General features: G+C 39.3%; 1 protein-coding gene across 1 annotated transcript in view; it reads right to left on the reverse strand.

Moving 5' to 3' along the window:
• Window positions 1-19,518, reverse strand: part of PARP15 (poly(ADP-ribose) polymerase family member 15) — a 36,242-nt gene extending 16,724 nt beyond the window's left edge. The window contains 8 exon segments of the mRNA XM_037526608.1: window positions 2,369-2,536; window positions 6,461-6,523; window positions 8,113-8,262; window positions 9,514-9,592; window positions 10,686-10,907; window positions 11,896-12,132; window positions 14,576-14,692; window positions 19,510-19,518. Of these exon segments, the coding sequence (XP_037382505.1) occupies window positions 2,369-2,536; window positions 6,461-6,523; window positions 8,113-8,262; window positions 9,514-9,592; window positions 10,686-10,907; window positions 11,896-12,132; window positions 14,576-14,692; window positions 19,510-19,518 (1,045 nt within the window).
• Between the last annotated feature and the right edge of the window lie 398 nt (window positions 19,519-19,916).

The raw sequence follows: 19,916 nt of genomic DNA on the forward strand, positions 1-19,916 counted from the left end.
TAGCTGCTTAACTGTCATCTTGGGTAAGTCATGTGAGTAAGTCTTATATTACCTTGCTAGGGCTGCCAAAACAAACTGGTATGGACTGGTGACTTAAGCAACATAAAATCATTTTCCTACCATTCTGAAGGCTCTGATCAAGGTGTTGGAAAATTTTTCTTCCGAGCCCTTTCCTCTATGCTCACAGATGGTCTTCTCCCTAGGTCTTCACATGGTCCTGCTTCCACCTATGGGTGTCCTACTGTCCTCTTTTAACAAGGACACCACAGTAATTTTGGACTAAGGGCCACCTGATGACTTCATTTTACCTAAGTGACTCTTTTAAGACCCTATCATCAAATATAGTTACACTCTGAGATACTGAGGACTAAGACTTCAAGAGATGGATTTTGAGGGAGCATGACTCAGCTCAGAATACTTCCAAATTTCAATTTACCCAATTATAAAATTGGGTGATAATAGAAAGTAATAAATAATAGAGGTAAGACTGTAGTAGCTAAGACTATAATAATTAAGAAAGAACACAGTGGTAGAAAATCACATTATGGTTAAAAAAAAAAAAAAAGTAGTGGTGGAAACATCCAGGCCAGTTTGTCTGGGTTTCAACCCAGTTATGTTGTTGACTATCTGTAAGACCTTATGCTCAAAACCTCAGTTTCTTATCTGTGAGTAAGTCTTATATTAGCACCTAATGGGGCACCTAACAGTCAGGGGTGGGTCTAGGTTTTGTAGGGTTTTAAATTTATACCTCTTAGAAATGTGTACATCTTAGAAAAAGAATACAAAATTACAAACAATAAAATTATGTATAAAAGTGAATATTTAAAATCAAAAAATAGGGCCTCCCCGGTGGCGCAGCGGTTGAGCGCTGGGTTGCGAAGCTGCCCGCGGCCTCGGCGGCGCCGGTTCGATCCCCAGCTGCTCCCCAGCCACCGGAGGAGGGTCCCACATGGCGCGCAGACCTCTCCTGCCGCCCGCTGCTCCCCTCAGCAGTGTACTTCGGTCCTTCTACCTGCTCTGCTCCCTGCTCTGGCTCTGGTGAATTCTCTCACCCTCCCGCGCTTCTGACTGTACCCAGTGCATGTATAAACAAAACAAACAAACAAATAAAATAAATAAAAAAAAATCAAAAAATATATCGTATCAAACAATAAAATTTTAACTGTCAAAAGTCAACTCTCCTGGGCCTCCCTGGTAGCCCAAGGGGTTAAGACGCAGCACTATGAAGCTATCCGCAGCCTTTGCAGCACGAGTTCAATCCCTGGCCAGGGAGGTGACCCACATGGCGTGGAAGATCTTTCCTGACTCACCCACTACTCCTCTCAGCAGTGTATTTCAGTCAGTCTGCCTGTTCTGTTCCCCACTCTGTCTCTGGTGAATCCTCTCACCCCATCCCCAAAACCTCTGGCCTGTACCCAGCTCTTGTGTCCATAAATAAATAAATCTTTAAAAAAATCAACTCTCCTTGGCTATATTTCAAAAACATTTGCAGCCCCTCCAATACTCTTGCCAGGAAGAAGTCTGAGTGGAAAGAAACAGTGGTCTGACCCACGGAGGTTAAAATACCTTGTGACGTTCCCTAAGTCCAAACTATGTGAAACATTACTAAGGCTCCTCTCTGGGCATATTAAAAAGTCTGTGCAATTGGGGATGAATGAATCAGGAACTGGGTCATTCACATCATCCTTGACAAAGAGCACACAATTGTATGATACAGCAGAGATGACGGGGAAAGTATTTAAGGACAATGACTCAATGTCCAAATCAGCAGTCAGTGAGGACACAATAAAGAAATCAGATGGGCCCAGTACTGAGGGTTTGGAAACTGAAAGGAAGGCTGAAATTGAACAATCCCCTGGAAGAAGTTCAGTAGGATTTTCTGAGCATGGGGGCCTGGGGGTACAAAAAAAGCAAGAATGGCAGGACAGCTAGGAGCATTATGGCACCACTGATGGAAGACATTAGAAAACAAAACTCAAGAGGGGTGTGTATGTGCAAGGAATAATAGTAAGTTTGGATTCTGATACAATGAAGTTTTTGGTACAATGAAGTCTCCCAGAGAAGATCCTGGAGAAAGCTAGAAAGGATGGTTTGGGAGTCAGTGTCAAATGGTAATTGATGGAATGGGAGCAAATGAGTCCCCTTAAGAAAAATAAGGAAGAGTAAGGAAATCGTCGAGCTAAGCGTGAAATAGGGAAAGGTACTTAGGAAACATAAAATAAAAGATAGATGAAATGGGTGTAGGTCCACAGTAATCACTGGCTTGTGTCACTATGCTGCCTGGATTCCTTATTAAGTTCTTTAAGAGAGACTAAGTCGAAAGACAACTGGATTACCCAGAATAATTAAGTGACGAGAAGCTCCAAACGTGTTCCAATGGCTGGAAGGGAAACAGATGTGTGCTTCCTCTGCTCACTCTCCTCCAGAACACTGGTCACCGTCTTCCTGACATCATTTTGCGCAAGAACATGAATTATTATCTTGCACATTAAGTTTCCACCTTGTGTAATTATAAAATCTTTGTGAGGTTGTGAAGCTGGGGGAAGGGGGGAGAAAAGAGAAGAGAAGGAAACACACACAGCACATTATTTATGGGAAGCAGCCCTGATGACTGAAAAGTGAAAATTACTGACATCAGAAATAGCAGTAAATCTTCCTGACTAAGTCCAGTCTCCCCATTCAGCCATTTGATTTCACACACATGGACTGTGACAGGCTCATTGTCTTTATAATAAGGATTCTTTTATTTTAATTTTTTAATTTTATATATATATATTTTTCACATCATTGTTCATTCTCTTCTCAGGTGTATTCCCCATAAAATTCCCACCACCAAGGTGAAAAAGGAACTCTCCTACACTGCTGGTGGGTGTGCAAAATGGTCCAACCACTATAGAAAGCTGTCTAGAGCTTCCTCAGCCTACTAAAATGGAGCTACCATACCACCCAGCAATTCCACTCCCAGAGCTCTACCTAAAGGACACAAAAACATTGATTCAAAAGAACACCTGTACCCCTATGTTTATTGCAGCACTATTTACAATAAGTAAAACCTGGAAACAACCCAAATGCCCCAAAACAGATGACTGGATCAAGAAGATGTGGCATATATACACAATGGAACATTATTCAGCAATCAAAAAAGAGAAACTCATGCCATTTGCAGCAACTTGAATGGAACTAGAAGGAATTGTGCTCAGTGAAATAAGCCAGAAGGAAAAAGAAAAATATCAGATGGTTTCACTTATAGCAGGAAAAAAGGGGAACCAAATAAGACATCACCGTAAAAAAGTAGTAACGGTACAAAGCACAACAAAGCAAAAACAGACAATTACAAATCAGGGACATCCTGCAGGGGAGGAGGCAGGAGAGGGATCAGAGGGAGGAAGGGAGGAGCACAGGGGACTGAGGTGATGGTGCACGGGTGCATTGGTGAAGGAAACTCTATGGGGACTACACCTGAGAGGGTGGGGGGAAGCAAATATTGTTTAAAAATGAACAATGATGTAAAATTTTTTTTTAAATTAATGTAAAAAATTCCCACCACCCAGACACCCATGAACAATCACCATAGTCTCTTATGCTCTTTCCTTCCCTGTTTTGATCCCTCTTCCTGCCCTTCCCCGTCCCCAGCTGAATGTCTCCTATTTACAGTTGCCTGCTAGTTTTGTCTGTTTTTTCCCCTGGCCCCTTGTTTGGCTTCCCTATTTTCCTCCGATGCGTGAAACCACCCAATATTTTTCTCTTCCCTTCTGACTTATTTCACTGAGCATAATTCCAGTTCCATCCATGTTGCTGCAAATGACATGAGTATTCCATCATGTATATATACCACTTTTTTTTGGATCCAGTCATCTGTTTGGGGGCATTTAGTTTGTTTCCATATCTTACCTATTATAAATAGTGCTGTAGTAAACATAGGAGAGCAGATTTGTTTCCTTTTGAATTAATTTTTTGTGACCTTTGGGTAGATGCCTAGGAGTGGAATTGCTGGGTCATATGACAGCTCCATTTTTAGTAGTTTGAGGGACCTCCACACAGCTTTTCATCGTGTTTGGACCATTTTGCATTCCCACCAGCAGTGTGAAAGAGTTCCTTTCTCTCCACATCCTCACCAGCATGTGTTATTCCATTTTTTTAATATGTGCCATTCTCACTGGTGTAAGGTGGTATCTCATTGTGATTCTTATTAACTTTCCCTGATTTTTATAGTGAGGATTCCTTAATTCAATATTCTTAGCATTTGGATATTATTCAAAAGAATCCTAACTGAATTAACCCACTAAGTCCTCAAAATAAGCTTGAGATTTTGATATTGTTTTTTTCCATTTCACAGATTAAGTGGAGATAAGTTCAGAAGTTCAAGATGATCCAGGATGTAAACCCAAACAGTCAGTATCCTGAGCTCTTAATCCCCACTCTATTGTCCAGAAGAGCAATTTATATGCTCATTTGGATAGATTAATTTTTCTAGGAGGTAAAAGCAATGTGCTCTGTGCTGTGGAGATGTGAACAGAAGTAACCTCCTTCCCCCAGGAACCTGAAAGCCCTTGAGCACTTGTAAATTATGTGGGGGGTTTGAAGTCACTGCTTTTTTGCATGATGACCCAATAAAACAGAGGTGAGTGGGTCCTTGGCCATCCCCCACCACGTGGGGTGAGCTCACATTGCCTGCACACCTCCTGCCACTCTTCGCTCTGCGGGTGTCCCACCTGCTCACCCTTGACAGTCTCTTCAAGTTTTCCCAGTTTGTCTCACCAAACTCAATCTCTGCTTCTGCTTTCCCAGGTATAGCTAGTTCTTGCAAGGCACAAATCCCCTTTAACATTCATGTTGGTAACCAACATCACCACCTTCTATTACCCCTCCAGGAATTCATTCCCTCTAGGGTTAATATCTTGATCTGAGGAGAGATGTTAAGGTGGGAGTTTCAGGCATCATATGTCAGTTAGGGAATGTGTCGAAAAACATGGGGCACTATGACTGCTTCAAATCACACTCATGGCTGACTGTGACTCTGCTCTGCAAGGCATGAGTCCGGGTTTTGAAGAATAAAGAGTTTATTATTCTCCACTGTGAGGTAATAAAAAATAAATATTTGGTCATTGTCTCCTGCTCCTGTCTTAGAGTTCCTCGAACTCTCAGAATCTCCTCAGTGGTGTTTCTTACATGCTCATGTCTACAACATGAAGCTTCCTTAAAAACCTCTCAGTACCCAGAAACGATGAGGAAAAAAAAGAGAGAAGGGGTGATTTTAAAAGCCCTAAATAATAGAGCTTGGTGGGCCTCCCTGGTGGCACAGCGGGTTGAGCGCAGTGCTGTGAAGCTGTCCACAGCCTCTGCAGCGCGAGTTTGATTCCTGGACGGCTAGGGAGATACCCACATGGCGTGGCAGACCTCTCCTGCCTAGCCCACTGCTCCCCCTCAGCAATGTCTTCCATCCATCTACCTGATCTGCTCCCCACTGTTTCTGATGAATTCTCTCACTCTCCCGCACATCTGGCCTGTACTCCAGTTCTTGTATAAATAAAATAAATCTTTTAAAAAAAGTTTAAAAAAAATAGAGCTTGGCAAATTCCACATTGGTAAACACATTTAAGTGTTGGGAGGCTGGGGCAGCTGGAGGGGACTGGGAACTCCCTTCCCCACTACTTTGCCTTATGCATCCCCTTCATTTGGTTGTTCCTGAGTTGTAATCTTTACAATAAGCTGATAAAAATAAATGTTTTTGTGAGTGATGTAGGCCATTCTAGTAAATTGTTGAACCAGAGAAGAGAGTTGTGGGAATGCTTGAAATTATAGCCAGTTAGTCAGAAGTACATGTGGCCCCTGGTATTTGATGTGGAGGCAGTTTTGTGGGACTGAGCCCTTTAACTTGTGGAATCTGGTGCTAATCCCAAATAGATAGTGTCAGAAAATATCTCAGACACAATTGTGTTCTAAATTCATTCATAGAAGGATTAGAAGTTGGGGTGCTGTGAGAAGTAGAACAAGGTTGTGGAAAGCCAAAGATAATTTGTATAGCACTTTATAGTTCATAAAATTTTTCACACTCTGTGTTCCTTCTGAACCTCACAGACATAGTCATAGTCCTCATTCTCATAGTCCTCACAGACATTGTCACAGTCCTGATTAGGACCATCTAACAGATGAAAGAAGCAAAGTACTCTGGAGATTAGATGACATGCCCATAATCATAGCATGCGGAGCCTGAATTATTAGGACCAGGCCTGGGTTCTTTGCAACTCTAAGGAATGAAGAACAGGAGGGATACAGTGCCAAAAGACCCTTTCCCCCACAACCACCAAGTCACACAACCTTGTGTGTGCTCTCCCATTGAATCGACCTTCTTCCTAAGCCTTCCCCACTTACTCTGTCCAAGTCCTCTCCTGAGTCCTCTCATAGTATTCTCAGCCCTCTAATTTCAAGAGATTGTAACCAAAAGTATCATGTGACTTACCTTGTACAGCACATTCTTTTTCCACAGTTGGTCCAGCACCTTCTAAAATTGCTTTTGACACCCCTAAATACAACATGTTAATGGTAAAAGGCAATGGTTAAAATTCAGTAAGTGATTATGACTTTTGTATGTTAGACATTTGTTCGACTTATCTTTTTGTGCATAATCCATTGACAACATCTTCCCCTTCCCCTTCCCCATCAAACCTTCATTCTACAGCAACCTTCACTCAGTGGCTGACATGAAACTACCCAATAGTTGAAAGTCTCCCACTTTACCATCTGTTTATCCAGGGATTATTTCTACAGTTATTTCCCTTTTTTTTTTTTTTTGGCATTATACCATCACTACCTTATAACATTGAATGACAATATAAAATAAAAGTTCTATTACTAACAAGAAGCATGCATCTCAAAATTAATAAAATTTACCACTTCACCTAAGTTCTTTGATTTTTATGATTTAATTTAATTTAATTTTTTTACAAACAGACAGAGAGTTGGCTGATTTCAGTCCAGGAATCTCCCCATCAAGGCTGGAGTTTGCCCATTTGATCAAGTTCAATGACAGCTGGCTTTTGTTTCTTTAGTGGTTGAAACATGGACTATACGTTTTTATAGATGAGGTTGATGTTGGTTGAGTCTGTTATTTACTAGTCAATATGTAACTAATTCTTACCTAATCTGTTCCATAGAGATTAGCTAGCATAGTACCTCTCTCACAGGATTACTTGAACATTAAAAGAGATAATGAATGAAAAATTTTTATTACAAAATCTGGTACACAGAAAGTATTAAATAAATGCTAGTTATTTTATCATTATGAAGCTCTGTCAACCATCAATCTATATCTCTTTGATTATGTATATATGTTATGAACGAACTCTTTTTTTAAATTCCTTCTTTAGTTCATTTCTTTTGGTTTCTGACTTTGTAAGATGGAGGTTTACCACTAAGGTCAGGTGACTGTCACCAGTCCATTCATATTTAAGAGTGAATTTGGAAACTGTGTGCAGGGGGCTTGCTGATAAATAGCTTCAGCTTAAGATAAACAGGCAGTAAGTAATGGGTTAAAGGGCAGTCAGTTTCTCCCCAGAAGGATCCTTAGATCTTCTCTCTGGAGGACATAAACCTGGTTGCTTTCTTAAGAGCTGGCAGGGTCTAGGGCTGGACATTCACTTTAGTACAGAGACTTTTACTTAAACACCTTGTTGAGCTTAGTTCCCCACCCCTACTTCACCTGTATCTGGTGCTCTAAGACCGAGATCTTTTTAGTTCAGATTCACTAGAGAATAAACCTTCCGTCTCTGGCCAAGGAAGTTACTGATGCACAGGATAAGGGATAAAATCAAGAGGCCTAAATGCTACTGATACAAAATCTCTTTCAGTTAACTTGTCCACTGCCTTCCTAGGGACTTGCTGCTTCCAATTTCTGTGTTTCTAGGGAATGCCATTCTCACCCACAAGGGCCAATTTTTCTCTACCCCTGTCAGTTACCTCCACTGGCTAGCTGCTTCCTATCTTCTAGAAATATGATTACCATCACTTGTTCATTATTGTTTTCCCTCTAACTCTCCTTTCCTTCTGTGTCTTACGCCCTTTTAATGTTAATAGTTAATAGTTACAATCAAGTACATTGCTTAAATAAAATACCTGACTTCAGAGCAAATGTCCTTGTTGTTGAGTTTACAATAACATCTGTCTTTTCTTTAGTGATATCTCCAGTAACAACCTGGAAATTAATTGACCCAAATTTCATTTCATAACCTGTGAGGCCAGGTTTAGAGAGAGTCCTGATGATACCTGAAAAGAAAGAAAATGGATGAAAAATGGCTTCTAGAGGAAGAACAGACATTATGGGGGCCAATTCTCTTTCCAGTTCTCTTTCTTTCTTTCCCCTCACAAATCCAAGCACAACTGTCTCTTAAGCTGTGGAACAGGTGGGTTTTCTTTTTTTTAGGGAAATCAGAAAATAATTCATTTTAGCAGTAGAAGTCTCTACATTCTCTCTGTTAAATAGGATGTGGTAGAAACATGAACTACCATGTGCTCATTTGCAAACATTGCTGTGATGTGATTAAAGAAAAAAAAAGGAGGTGTGTGAGAGAGAAAGGAGAAAGCGCAACGGGCAATCTCATTTCATGCTGACAATTACCTCTGGGGGACTTTTTTTTCCTGTTTTTACTAAGATATGATTGACAAACTACAATGGAATATATTTAAGGTGAATAATGTTATGTTTTGATACATTCTACATTATGAAATGAATACAACAATCAAGTTAATTAACACATTAACTCACATAGTTACCATTTGCGTGTGTGGTGAGAATATGCTAAATCTACTCTCTGAGCAAATTTCAAGTATACAATATAGTATTAACTATAGTTAATAATGTACATGATATATAACTAGTAAACATGATACTGTCCAGGAATTATTCATCTTATAACTGAAAGTGTGTACTTAATGAAGATTCTTTTATTACCTTTTTCCTGGAAGGAAAATGATCTCAAAGTGGTAAGGTGACTTGTCCAGTGTTAAACAACAGCTCACAAGCTCCAAACACGAGCTCTCCCTGCAACTTCACATCCCACTGGGGTGGCAATTAAAGACTGCTCACAGGAAATTACCTTTACCGTGTTGGCATATTACTGCCCACTGTACGCTCTGAGGCTTTACAAATTTCTCCTCATCTCTTAAATTCATTAGGTCTCCCTTTCCACATTTATACCGGCCCATGAGGCCAGTGCATAGGTTAAATAATAGTACACACACACACGTAAGCAATATACAGTTTAATGTGTCATACACATTTTAGCTCTCCTATTATCATATCTTGGAACCGCTGGCCTCATTACTAATAATTTAGTTCATCACAATAGGATTTGCTCTTTGTGTGCCCAGACAATGGAACATGCTCTAACACCTCCTCCATCATTTATTGGTGCTTCATGTGAATTAGCTTTGTCTCCATTTATGGGCCTTCTAAGTACCACTAAGGAGTTAGTAAGCAAAAGAAAATATTTCATCAGCAGAACAACTTTCCCAGACCTTGGTTATCACCAGTCATTAGAATCCTGTCCCTGTTGGGATTTTCACTTGATTGTCTAGCAAATTCATCTAAAAATGCCTGGAGATAGGGAAGAAACATAGTTACCAAACACAAGAATGTTCTATAGAAATATTAATCTAATTCTTTAGAGCAGTGATCATCAGACATCAGTTAGGAACAATAGTTTCTAACAGTTCTCAATAAATTATCTCAGAGATTTCTTAGCTAAATTAACGATTGCAGTTCAATCTAGGAAATGCCAGTGACGATTTACTTTATTTTATGTGAAGACCACATTCTATCCCAATTGTTGAGAATAATTAAGTATTTAGAAAATATCATTATCTTTGCTATCTTTTTAATGCTAATTTTAGGAAGCTATAGCAATTGTCCTTAAAGTCAAACAACAAAAAGGTAATAATTACTACTCCTGCAACCAATTTTAAGGTTTTCTATGTGCTAGACATTTCAATTATGTCCTCTTTAAATTCTCACAGCATCTCAGAGGTTTATTGCTCCTTTTACACACTGAAAACTGAGATTTAGGGAGGTTGCTTCACTTAATCTTTAAATGGTGAAGCTGAGATTTTTCTTTGTACTTCTATATCGTTCGCATGTTCACTAAGAGCATGCACAATTTGTATAAGATCAGTAGCCTTTTTCAAAGGCAGAAAACAGATTTTGGTACTCAGAGTGGGCCAACTCGCTATGAAGTGCTTCTGAAAGTATGCCATCTTACCAGGGCAGTGCCAGGGGTGAGTATTTGGTACTACTGAACGTAGTGCTGGTATTTCTAACTTTAGACCCTCATAGACTTAAATAGATTGGCTGTATTCTCTTCAATAACTATCATATCTGGCCTTTACACTAAACTAAATGAAACCATTACTCAGCTTTAATGTAGTCTGTGTTCAAATGTCTGGGCCCCTCTTATGCTGATAATTTTTGTTTCTTTCTACAAATGAACTTGCTAGACATTGTCTTATTTCTCAATAAACTTTCTAGGAGGGATTGTGCCTCATAGTGAAGCCATTAACAACAACCTCCTCCCCCATCAGTAGTCAATACTTATGGGCAGGGAAGCAGAAAACACTTTTATTTATATTTATGACATCAGCTGACTGCACTTAAGCTGCTTGCCAGAATGACCACAAAAGATATGTAACCATACCTGTTCACCTTCCTTATCACTTGGAAGGACCAGAAATTGAACTTCTTGAAAGGATTTCCTGTATGCAGAGCTACTAAATTTGAGCACTTCTGAAAGGATTAGTTTAGCAAAAACAGCTTTGGGAAACCTCAAAATTCCTGTTCCAATCATAGGAAATGTGACTGATGGGAAAGATAGCTGCTCTATAGTCTTCAAACATTTCTTGATTATACTTGTCATGATCTGAAATGTACAAAATTTGTATAAATAAGTTAGGGTTCAAACTGCTGGAAACAGAAAGGGCAGTAGCTTCAACAACTCTGACTAGGTCCTTTCTCCTCTTGCTGGCTTTGTTGGGATCTGGGGAGTCAGAAAGGAAAATATTGAGGGGGCAAAGGACTTTCTAGAGAGCTTCATTCATTCATTCATTCATTCAGAAGGGGAGGATTCAACTGTGACAATTCTTACATAAACAACGATATCACATTGCAATTAAAAGTGATATTTATGAAGAGTTTTTAACAACATGGGGAAATGTTTATGTTAAGTAAAAAAAAGTAGGTCTAAAAATGTTTTGAAGAGAATCTCAACCAAGGAATAAGTGTATATATATAATATAATTGAAGGAGACATAAAACGCAAATCAAGGCTATATCTAGATGGTTGGATTATGATTTTTATTTTTGACTTTTCTGCATTTTTAACAATGTGTGTATTATTTTTACATTCTGACAAAAAAAAAAGGTTAAAGTAGGAGTACTTGGTTTAGATGAGAATTATGTCATCAAGAAAAGGATTCTGACCCTTCTTTATTTGCAGCTCTGGCTGTATGTCTTTTCTATACTCAAGGATTATTACACTAATCTTCAGACACCATTCCTGGAGAATCCCAATAATTGTTACCATGTTTGAGGGCCACTTATTCTGAAATAACTGGTAGTTACAATGGGCTTTCCATGGACTATAATAAAGATTTCAATAAATAGGCAGGATTCAATCAATGTTAGGGTTTCTCAACCTGGGCTAGATAATCCTTCATTGTGGGGGCCAATGCAGGTTTTGTGGGGTATTCAGCAGCTTCTCTGGCTCTATCCCTAGATGCCAGTAGCAGTTGTTACACGCCAAATGTCCCTGGGGGATAAAATCACTTTATCTGAGAACCACAGGTCTGTACCATGCTAGAAGATTACCAAAGATCAAATGAGGTAGAAAACTAAGAATTTTCTCCTACCTGCAAAGAAGACGCTGCTCCATTATCCCAGTAAGGAGCCACCACGTGGAGCATAGCCTTACAGTTCAGATTGCAGCCGCTTGTCATGAAGATGCTACCCAAATCCTCCTTATTTTCCTTTCTCGTAGCTTCTAGTTCTTTCTGGAGCTTTGGACCACCTTTCCGCAAAAGAGCCCTAGATAGTGGTCCTCCTCCAAGATGAAGACTTGTGGGGACCGTGTTGACAATGACATCAGCCTTAAGGAAAACAGTAACAATTTGTTAGAGACCTAATCAGTAAATATTTATTAAGCACCTATGACTTGATAGGTAGTATGGGGTAATGTACAAAATGTGTTTTGCCTATCATACTGACCTGTCAGCCCTACTTCAAGGAGCTTACAATTTATGATTAGAGCTTAGACACCATAATGAGGTGATGACCCCCAACCTTAGAAATTAAGTAGAACTGTGAAAATGAGTAAAAGGGACATAGAGACAGATTAAGACTGAAAGATAAAGGCATAAAAAGGAAAGCGACAAGGGAAAGGCAGTCACAGAGAGAGAGAAATGGTAAAACAGACTGAGACAAAAACACAGAATCATTAAAAGAGACTGAGGAAGAGAGAAAGAGAGAATTACTTTTAGGCTGCCAGTAACTGAGAATAATTGTTTTGAATTTATTGACATACCTAAAAAAGAATGGATCCATCTGAAGGCTGGTCTGGTCAGCCCTGAAAGCCTAGTCATAAGAAGATCACTGAGCTGAAGGTAGGCAGTGTGCAACAAGCCTGCTCTCCAATGCCTGAGGCCATCCTTTTGGAAAGATGGGGTCATAGCCTGATGCCCATAGATATTTGATAGTCAATTTCATTTATTCCAATTTGTATTGAAATCTGGAGGGGATGAATGCTTTCATAATAAGGATTGAGTGTTCTGGTTCCTTGGGGAGTTCTACTTTGTAAATTAAAAGGTGTCTGTATCTCTGGACCATACAACAGTTGTATTTCTCACTTTACGTTAATAATTGACATCGGGGGCCACCTCAATCTGTGATGAGCTTAGTTGGCATAGACTAATCTCATAAACTAACATCAGACATCTCCATGCATGAACAAGAGTGAGTGAGCATAGCTTCACACACACACACACACAAAGTGGAAGTCAAACTAGATCCAGCCCCCTTTCGCCTTTCTCCCACCTCCAGTAGAGCCTCACTACTCACATCCAAAGGGATGGCCTCAGCCATTGGAGAGCAGGCTTGGTGCACACTGCCTACCTTCACCTCAGTGACCTTTCTTGGACTAGGCCTGCAGGGCTGACCAGACCACCTCCAGATGAAACCATTATTTTTTAGGTATGTCAATAAATTCACTGCTCCTGCACAGTTTGAGGAAGCAATATATTAACATATAAGAAAAATAAAATAGTCCTAATGTTTAAGTAAATTCAAGATAATCAAAAGAAACTTAAATATACAAAAACTACCTGTTATAGAAATTTGAAAAAAAAAAAAATAGGAATCATTTGGACTGCACTAGTTGGTAAAGGCTTTACCAAGAGGACAAGGATCTGAGACAGACCCAGAAGAATGGATATAAATGGGATGGATAGAAAGAAGGCTTAAGGCATTCTAGGTGGGAGGAACATTTAAGAAAACACATAGAGCTGAAAAAGGGCAGACAGTAGTCCAATTTAGCAAAGAGGAGAATTTTAGTAGTGAGAGCAGGGCTGGAAAGTGATTTGTAGCCAGAAGATGGAGGACTCTGAAATCCACACTATTTTTCCCCTTTGGACTATGCAGCAAAAAGCAATATAGAGGACAGACTGGGCGGGGAGAGACTAAAGGCAAGGAGGCATGTATAAGGGGTGATGGGGTTTGGGGGCACTGAAATAAACCTTGACTATGGGAATGAAAAGGAAAGAGCATGTACATGAGGCACTGTGAAAGAAGGCTGTTGGAGCTTGGAAACTAACTGGAATCCAGAGAAGGAGTGAAAGAGAATCCTCAAATTTATATTGCTCCATATTTCCAAAGGTGAGAATAGGTAGCCTGACAAGGGCTGACACGACCTTAATGGTGAATTAATAGACCATATAGTGAAAAAAATCTCAGTTTTCTCATCCATAAGATGAAAGAGAATAATAGCCATCTCAAATAGAGATACTGTAGTACGAATAGGATGGGGTAAAATATAAAGGGGTCTGTTACAGTGCTAATGATAATAGCACTTTTTGAGTCTAAACTGTGTGCCAGGAAGGTGCTGATTATATTGTATGAATTACTTTATTTAAACCTTACAGCAACCCTACTATGATGATCATCATTATCCAAATTTATAGATAAGGACCCTGAAGCATAAGGAGGATGCTGACCAAGATTAATGGGTGGTCAGTGAAAGAAAGGTATGTGAACACTGATAAAAGTAACTTTAGAGTTGGTTTCTGTGACCATAAACTATAAGATAAATTATAAAAAATACAAGAGGTGGGTTTTACACCCTGGTTTGTGGTTAAACTTGTATGTTTTCACATGAATATATGAGGAAAAATACAGGGAAGAGTAAGTACAGTCCAACATGAAGTTCAGGTGGGTTTAATTTAACCAGTTTAGATGATCTTAATCTTTGACCTTAAATCATAGAACCCATAAATTCTAACCCATTGCGCTTTGGTAGATTTACTAAATAGCAACACTTACACAGTAATCTGAAACATCTCCTCTTATCAACACGAGGTTCAAACCTTCTTTGGTTTGGGCTGAGGCTAGAATGTTTTGATTAGAAAGGAAATCATTCTTGCTTTCTTGATCTCTTGACTGTGGGGAAAACAATAAGAAGTATTACCAGACAATACTATCTGAAGACTTTCTTTAAAAGTGTCCCAATATTAAATAACTCTTAGATTTCACAGACTTCCTTAACTCAACTCATAATAGCTCCAGAGTCAAAAGCAGATACATTATTATCCCAATGTTTGAGTATCATTTGTAATCAATACTCCAAATGCCCCCAAGGATCCTAGCCAAGCAGACCCTGCCATATTCCCTGGCTCTTACTATTTAAGGGCACCTCAGTCCTATCTCCAACTGTACTTCTAGACTGAGGACTTTCTGTAGTGTGAAAGCCTATTTGCATGCTGGTATAACAGAGACCAAGTACAGGTAAAATAAAGTACTCTCCCACCCAATCAAGCCCATCCATTTCAATAATTAATAATAAAATTTGGCATAAAACTGCCTTTCCTCATAGATAGAACTATCTGAGTTTCCCCAGTAGTATAAGCGGTAACTAGATTTGATAACCCAAGATAGCCATGTTCTTTATGTGTCTATTAAATCACTGGCACTTGAATTCTCTCTCAGGTTCTCTTCTGGAGGAACCCAAAGTAAGATATACCCCAGGTCCTCCACAATAATGCATTTATAGTTTGACTATTACTGTTATAAAATGTTAGAATTTAAAGGTCATGACAGATCATCTAGTACAGAAACTTCATTCTCCTGAAAAGGAAACCAGTGTGCAAAGGGATGCAGCTACTTAACCAAAGACAAACTAACTACGTAATACTTGAAGCTGCTCTTCATAAACTCTAGAGAGTGGACCGATCTACCTGATGGTATCTTCATACTTGTAGTTAGTAAAAACATAGTATAAGTTACTCCTACTCTCCCACCCTCACCCTCACACCTGTGACGGATATTTTTAATAAATTGGTATCAGTACGCTTTTCAATCAACCCAGATACAGTCTCAGAATCTTTCTCAACACAGAGCTTTAGGCAACAACTATCATTTGATCAGAGGTAACCCAGTTCCATGCCTGATCTAACTCACAATAGTTATTCCATCAGATGATTCATTAAAAAGTTGAATTCAGCATGCCAAAAGGATGTTTAGAAATATTAATGTTTAATGCTACAACATGAGTTACATAAAAGGCAAAGAAATTAAGGATGGGCCAATATTAGAAAAGTAATTTATACAATATAGCACATTAATAAGTCTGAGGAAAAACCATGAACACTGTCATATTAACGTGAAGTTATCATATGCAAATGATAAAAATAGAAGATATGACTACTAAAACAATAATTATAATGATGTTGCATACTTTCCAGAATGTAAAGTCAGGCAAGTTTATAATTAATAGAGACAATATGAAGGAGAACCAAAGCAAACTTCTGTAGAGGAAAAATACAATGTTTGGGGTGAAAAATGTAACAAACAGGATAACTAGATGTTGAAGAAAGAAAATAACTAGTGAATTTAAGACAATAGTAACTATACAAAATAAGATAAAAAAGAGTTTGAGAAAATAATGAGTAGAGAATCAGCGAGCCTTGGGACACTCTCAAATTACAATATGTATATACATACACATTTATACACATACACATATGTATATATAGCCCATAATGAACCATGAAAATAAATTTCAATTTATAAATTTAAAATGATTCAAATAACACAAAGTATTTTCTTTAACTACTATGGAATCACATTGACAAATCCTAACTGCATTACATTAAATGAGGGAAGTAACACACAAAAGACTGTACTATATGGTTGTCCTTATATGACATGCAAAAATCAGAGGGAGAAAATCTGACCAGTGTTTGCTGGAAACTCACCTTGAGTGAAGAGTTTTTTTACAAGGGAACTATTGGGAATTTAGGAGAGTTGATGGAACTTTTTTCATATATTTTTATCTCATGGCTGTTACACAATTGTACACATGTTTGTAAAACCCACAGGATTGTACACTAATAAGTGTGAATTTGCTGTATGTAAATTATATCTTAACTTTTTAAATGAAAGGAAAAGTCAATAGCATTCATAAAATAATTGGAAGAGGGCCTCCCTTGGTGGCGCAGGCTGTTGAGCTCCATGCTATGAAGCTGTCCACAGGCTCTGTAGCACCGGTTCGATCCCGGCCAGCCAGCGAGGGTCCCACATGGCGTGGCAGACCTCTCCTATCTCACCCACTGCTCCCCTCAGCAGTGTATTTCGTCAATCTGCCTGTTCTGTTCCCTGCTGTCTCTAGTGAATCCTCTCACCCTCCCGCGCATCTGGCCTATACCCTGATTCTTGTATAAATAAATAAATAAATAAATAAATAAATAAATAAATAAATAAATAAATAAATCTTTAAAAAAACAATTAGAAGATATAGTGAATGAGGAAAACTCACTTACATTAGCAGGAAAAGAAATGTAAGAAAATTATAAGCACTCTGTGAAAATGCACCAGTAGACTTGAATTGGCATCCTTTGTTCTTGGTTAGAACACCTCAACACCATCTGATGATGTCATCTCTACAGCTTTATTCACAAATTTAATGCAATCACAGTGAGACTTTTTTTCTACATGGATCATAAATTAAAATCTAATTCTAAAGTTCATAAGAAAAGGTAAGCATACAAGAAAAGCTAGAAAAACATTGAGAAGGAAGAATTCTGTAGGGGACTAGTCTTCACATTAAAATATACCACAGCACGGCTTTAAAACAGATGAATAAACAGGTCAATGTGATGGAACTTAGGCAATGATAATCTTCTTAACACATCATAGTGCTGGGATTTATTAAGTATTCCCAGAGATACAAATGTGGATACCCATTCAGAAAAAAAGGTGCAATTAGATCCATTTATCAAATCACACACAAGAATAAACTCCAAATGTACCAAAGATATAAATATTAAAAAAAAAAACATTAGATATAGAAAAAAGCAAGAGTGACTACAATCTGGGTGTGGCTCCCCGATGGTGCAAGGGGCTAAGCCGCAGCACTATGAAGCTATCTGCTGCCACTGCAACATGAGTTGGATCCCTTGGCCAGGGAGGTGACCCACATGGCGCAGCAGACCTCTCCTGTCTCACCTGCTGCTCCCCTCAGCAGTGTATTTCAGTCAATCTGCCTGTTCTGCTCCCCATTCTGTCTTTGGTGAATCCTCTCACCACCACCCCTCTGGCCTGAACCCCAGTTTTTATATGCATAAATAAATAAATCTTTTTAAAAAATAAAATAAAATATGCCTAAGAGTTCAGAGACAATAAATGAAAGACTGATAAATTTTATTACATCAAAATAAAAAGCATTAGGGTCTCCCTGGTGGCGCAAGGGGTTAAGTCTCAGCAATAAGAAGCTATCCACAGCCAATGCAGCATGAGTTCAATTCCCCATCAGGGAGCTACCCACATGGCCCAGCAGACCTCTCCTGTCTTACCCGCTTCTCCCCTCAGCAGTGTATTTATTTCAGTCAATCTGACTGCTCTGTTCCCCATTCTGTCTCTGATGAATCCGCTCACCACCACCCCCACCTTGTACCTCTGGCCTACACCCCAGCTCTTGTATGCATAAATAAATCTTTAAAAAAATAAATAAATAATAAAAAAATTTGAATTGCAAAAAAACACTATAGCAAATTAATAAGATAAATGGCAGACTGAAAAGAAATATTCATTATATTACACATATAGGACTATTATTCCTAATTTGTAAGGAATTTTAAAATCTGAGAGGAAAGAAAGTACCACTTCCATGGGAAAAAAATCCGCTCCCCCCAACTCCACTCTTCTGGGAAAAGTCAAGGCGATAAACACCTCCCAACAAGAGAGAGTTCTGAGAGATTTAAGGTCTCTGTGCCCAGCCACTGGGTGCCCCACCCTGGTTTGTCTCACCATCCTCTCCAAGGAAGAGCACTAGGAAGCAGGGCAGCTCCCGGCTTCTACCTCCTGACGGGAACTCTTCTCGCTCTGGAAGTTCACTGCAACTTGGTGCACAAGCTCTTTGTGGGGTTGGACCTGAGGGTCCCAGAACTCTTAGACCAGCAACCTGAGGCCAGTTCAGTCACCTTCTGCTCCCCTAGCCAGCCTCCACCTAACAGGAAGTTGCCTTTATCTTTCACTTTCTTTTCCATAAAAACCTTTAGACTGAATGAAGGTTGTTGTCAGCAAATAGTTGCCTCAGGATTAGGTCTGATAAATTCTGAGATTAAAACCCTAGGCTCTGGGGCCTCCCTGGTGGCGCAAAGGGTTAAGAAGCAACCTCTGAAGCTGTTTGCAGCCACTGCAACATGAGTTCTATCTCCGACCAGGGAGCTACCCACATGGCACAGCAGACCTCTCCTAACTCACCCGCTGCTCTCCTCATCAGTGTATTTCAGTCAGTCTTCCTGTTCTGTTCCCTACTCTGTCTGGTGAATCCTCTCACCCCCCACACCTCTGGCCTGTACCCCAGTTCTCGTATGCATAAATAAATAAATCTTTAAAAACAAAACAAAACAAAACAAAACAAAACCCTGGGCTCTGCAGTTCACTAGATGTATAACCTAAGTGAATTCAATCTCATAATGGGGCATAGCTATAGCTAGTCTAGACTACAAACTGGTCCCTAAACAGGGAGACTTCAGAAAAATATACTTGATCTTCTTCAAGTCTCTTCAAGATGGAACAAGCTGTTCCCCTCCAGTCTAACAGACATTATTTAATTCAACCAACATGTATTGAGGGCCCTAAATATGCCTGGCATTAAGTTAAGATTATAGAGATGAATTAGACACAGATCTCTTCTGTCTGGAGTGAGAGTGGAAGTAAGAAGAAGGAGAAACAAAAACTGACCAATACATATTTACCTGGTGCATCATGAAAGGTCTTGACAGGATATATGTGGATATTCTCAAAGTGGGCAATTCAAGAGAGTTTAATAAAGGAATTACCTAAATATAAGGTGGGCAATGAGTAAAGGGAAACAGTGAGAATTCGTGACACATTCCCCCCAAGAAAAAAGTACTTATCCTTGCCATCTAGGCTGAAAGGGCATGGACTGACCCTGGTAAGCACCATACCTCTAGGAGAGTCTATTCAATATAAGCCATTGCTGCTTTGGGGAGACAGCAACGGGAATAGAACCCCAATCTCTCCTTACTCTCCAGTCTCTTACTGGTACCTCCCATTGTTGATGCCAATCAGCCATGAGACGGCACAAGAATGGACCTGGTGCATTACTTAGAGGTCAGCTCTGTTAAGCTAAAAATAAAGA

Source organism: Talpa occidentalis, unplaced genomic scaffold, assembly GCF_014898055.3.
Source record: "Talpa occidentalis isolate TD23 unplaced genomic scaffold, MPIMG_talOcc4v2.1 talOcc4.4, whole genome shotgun sequence".
NCBI lineage: Eukaryota > Metazoa > Chordata > Mammalia > Eulipotyphla > Talpidae > Talpa > Talpa occidentalis.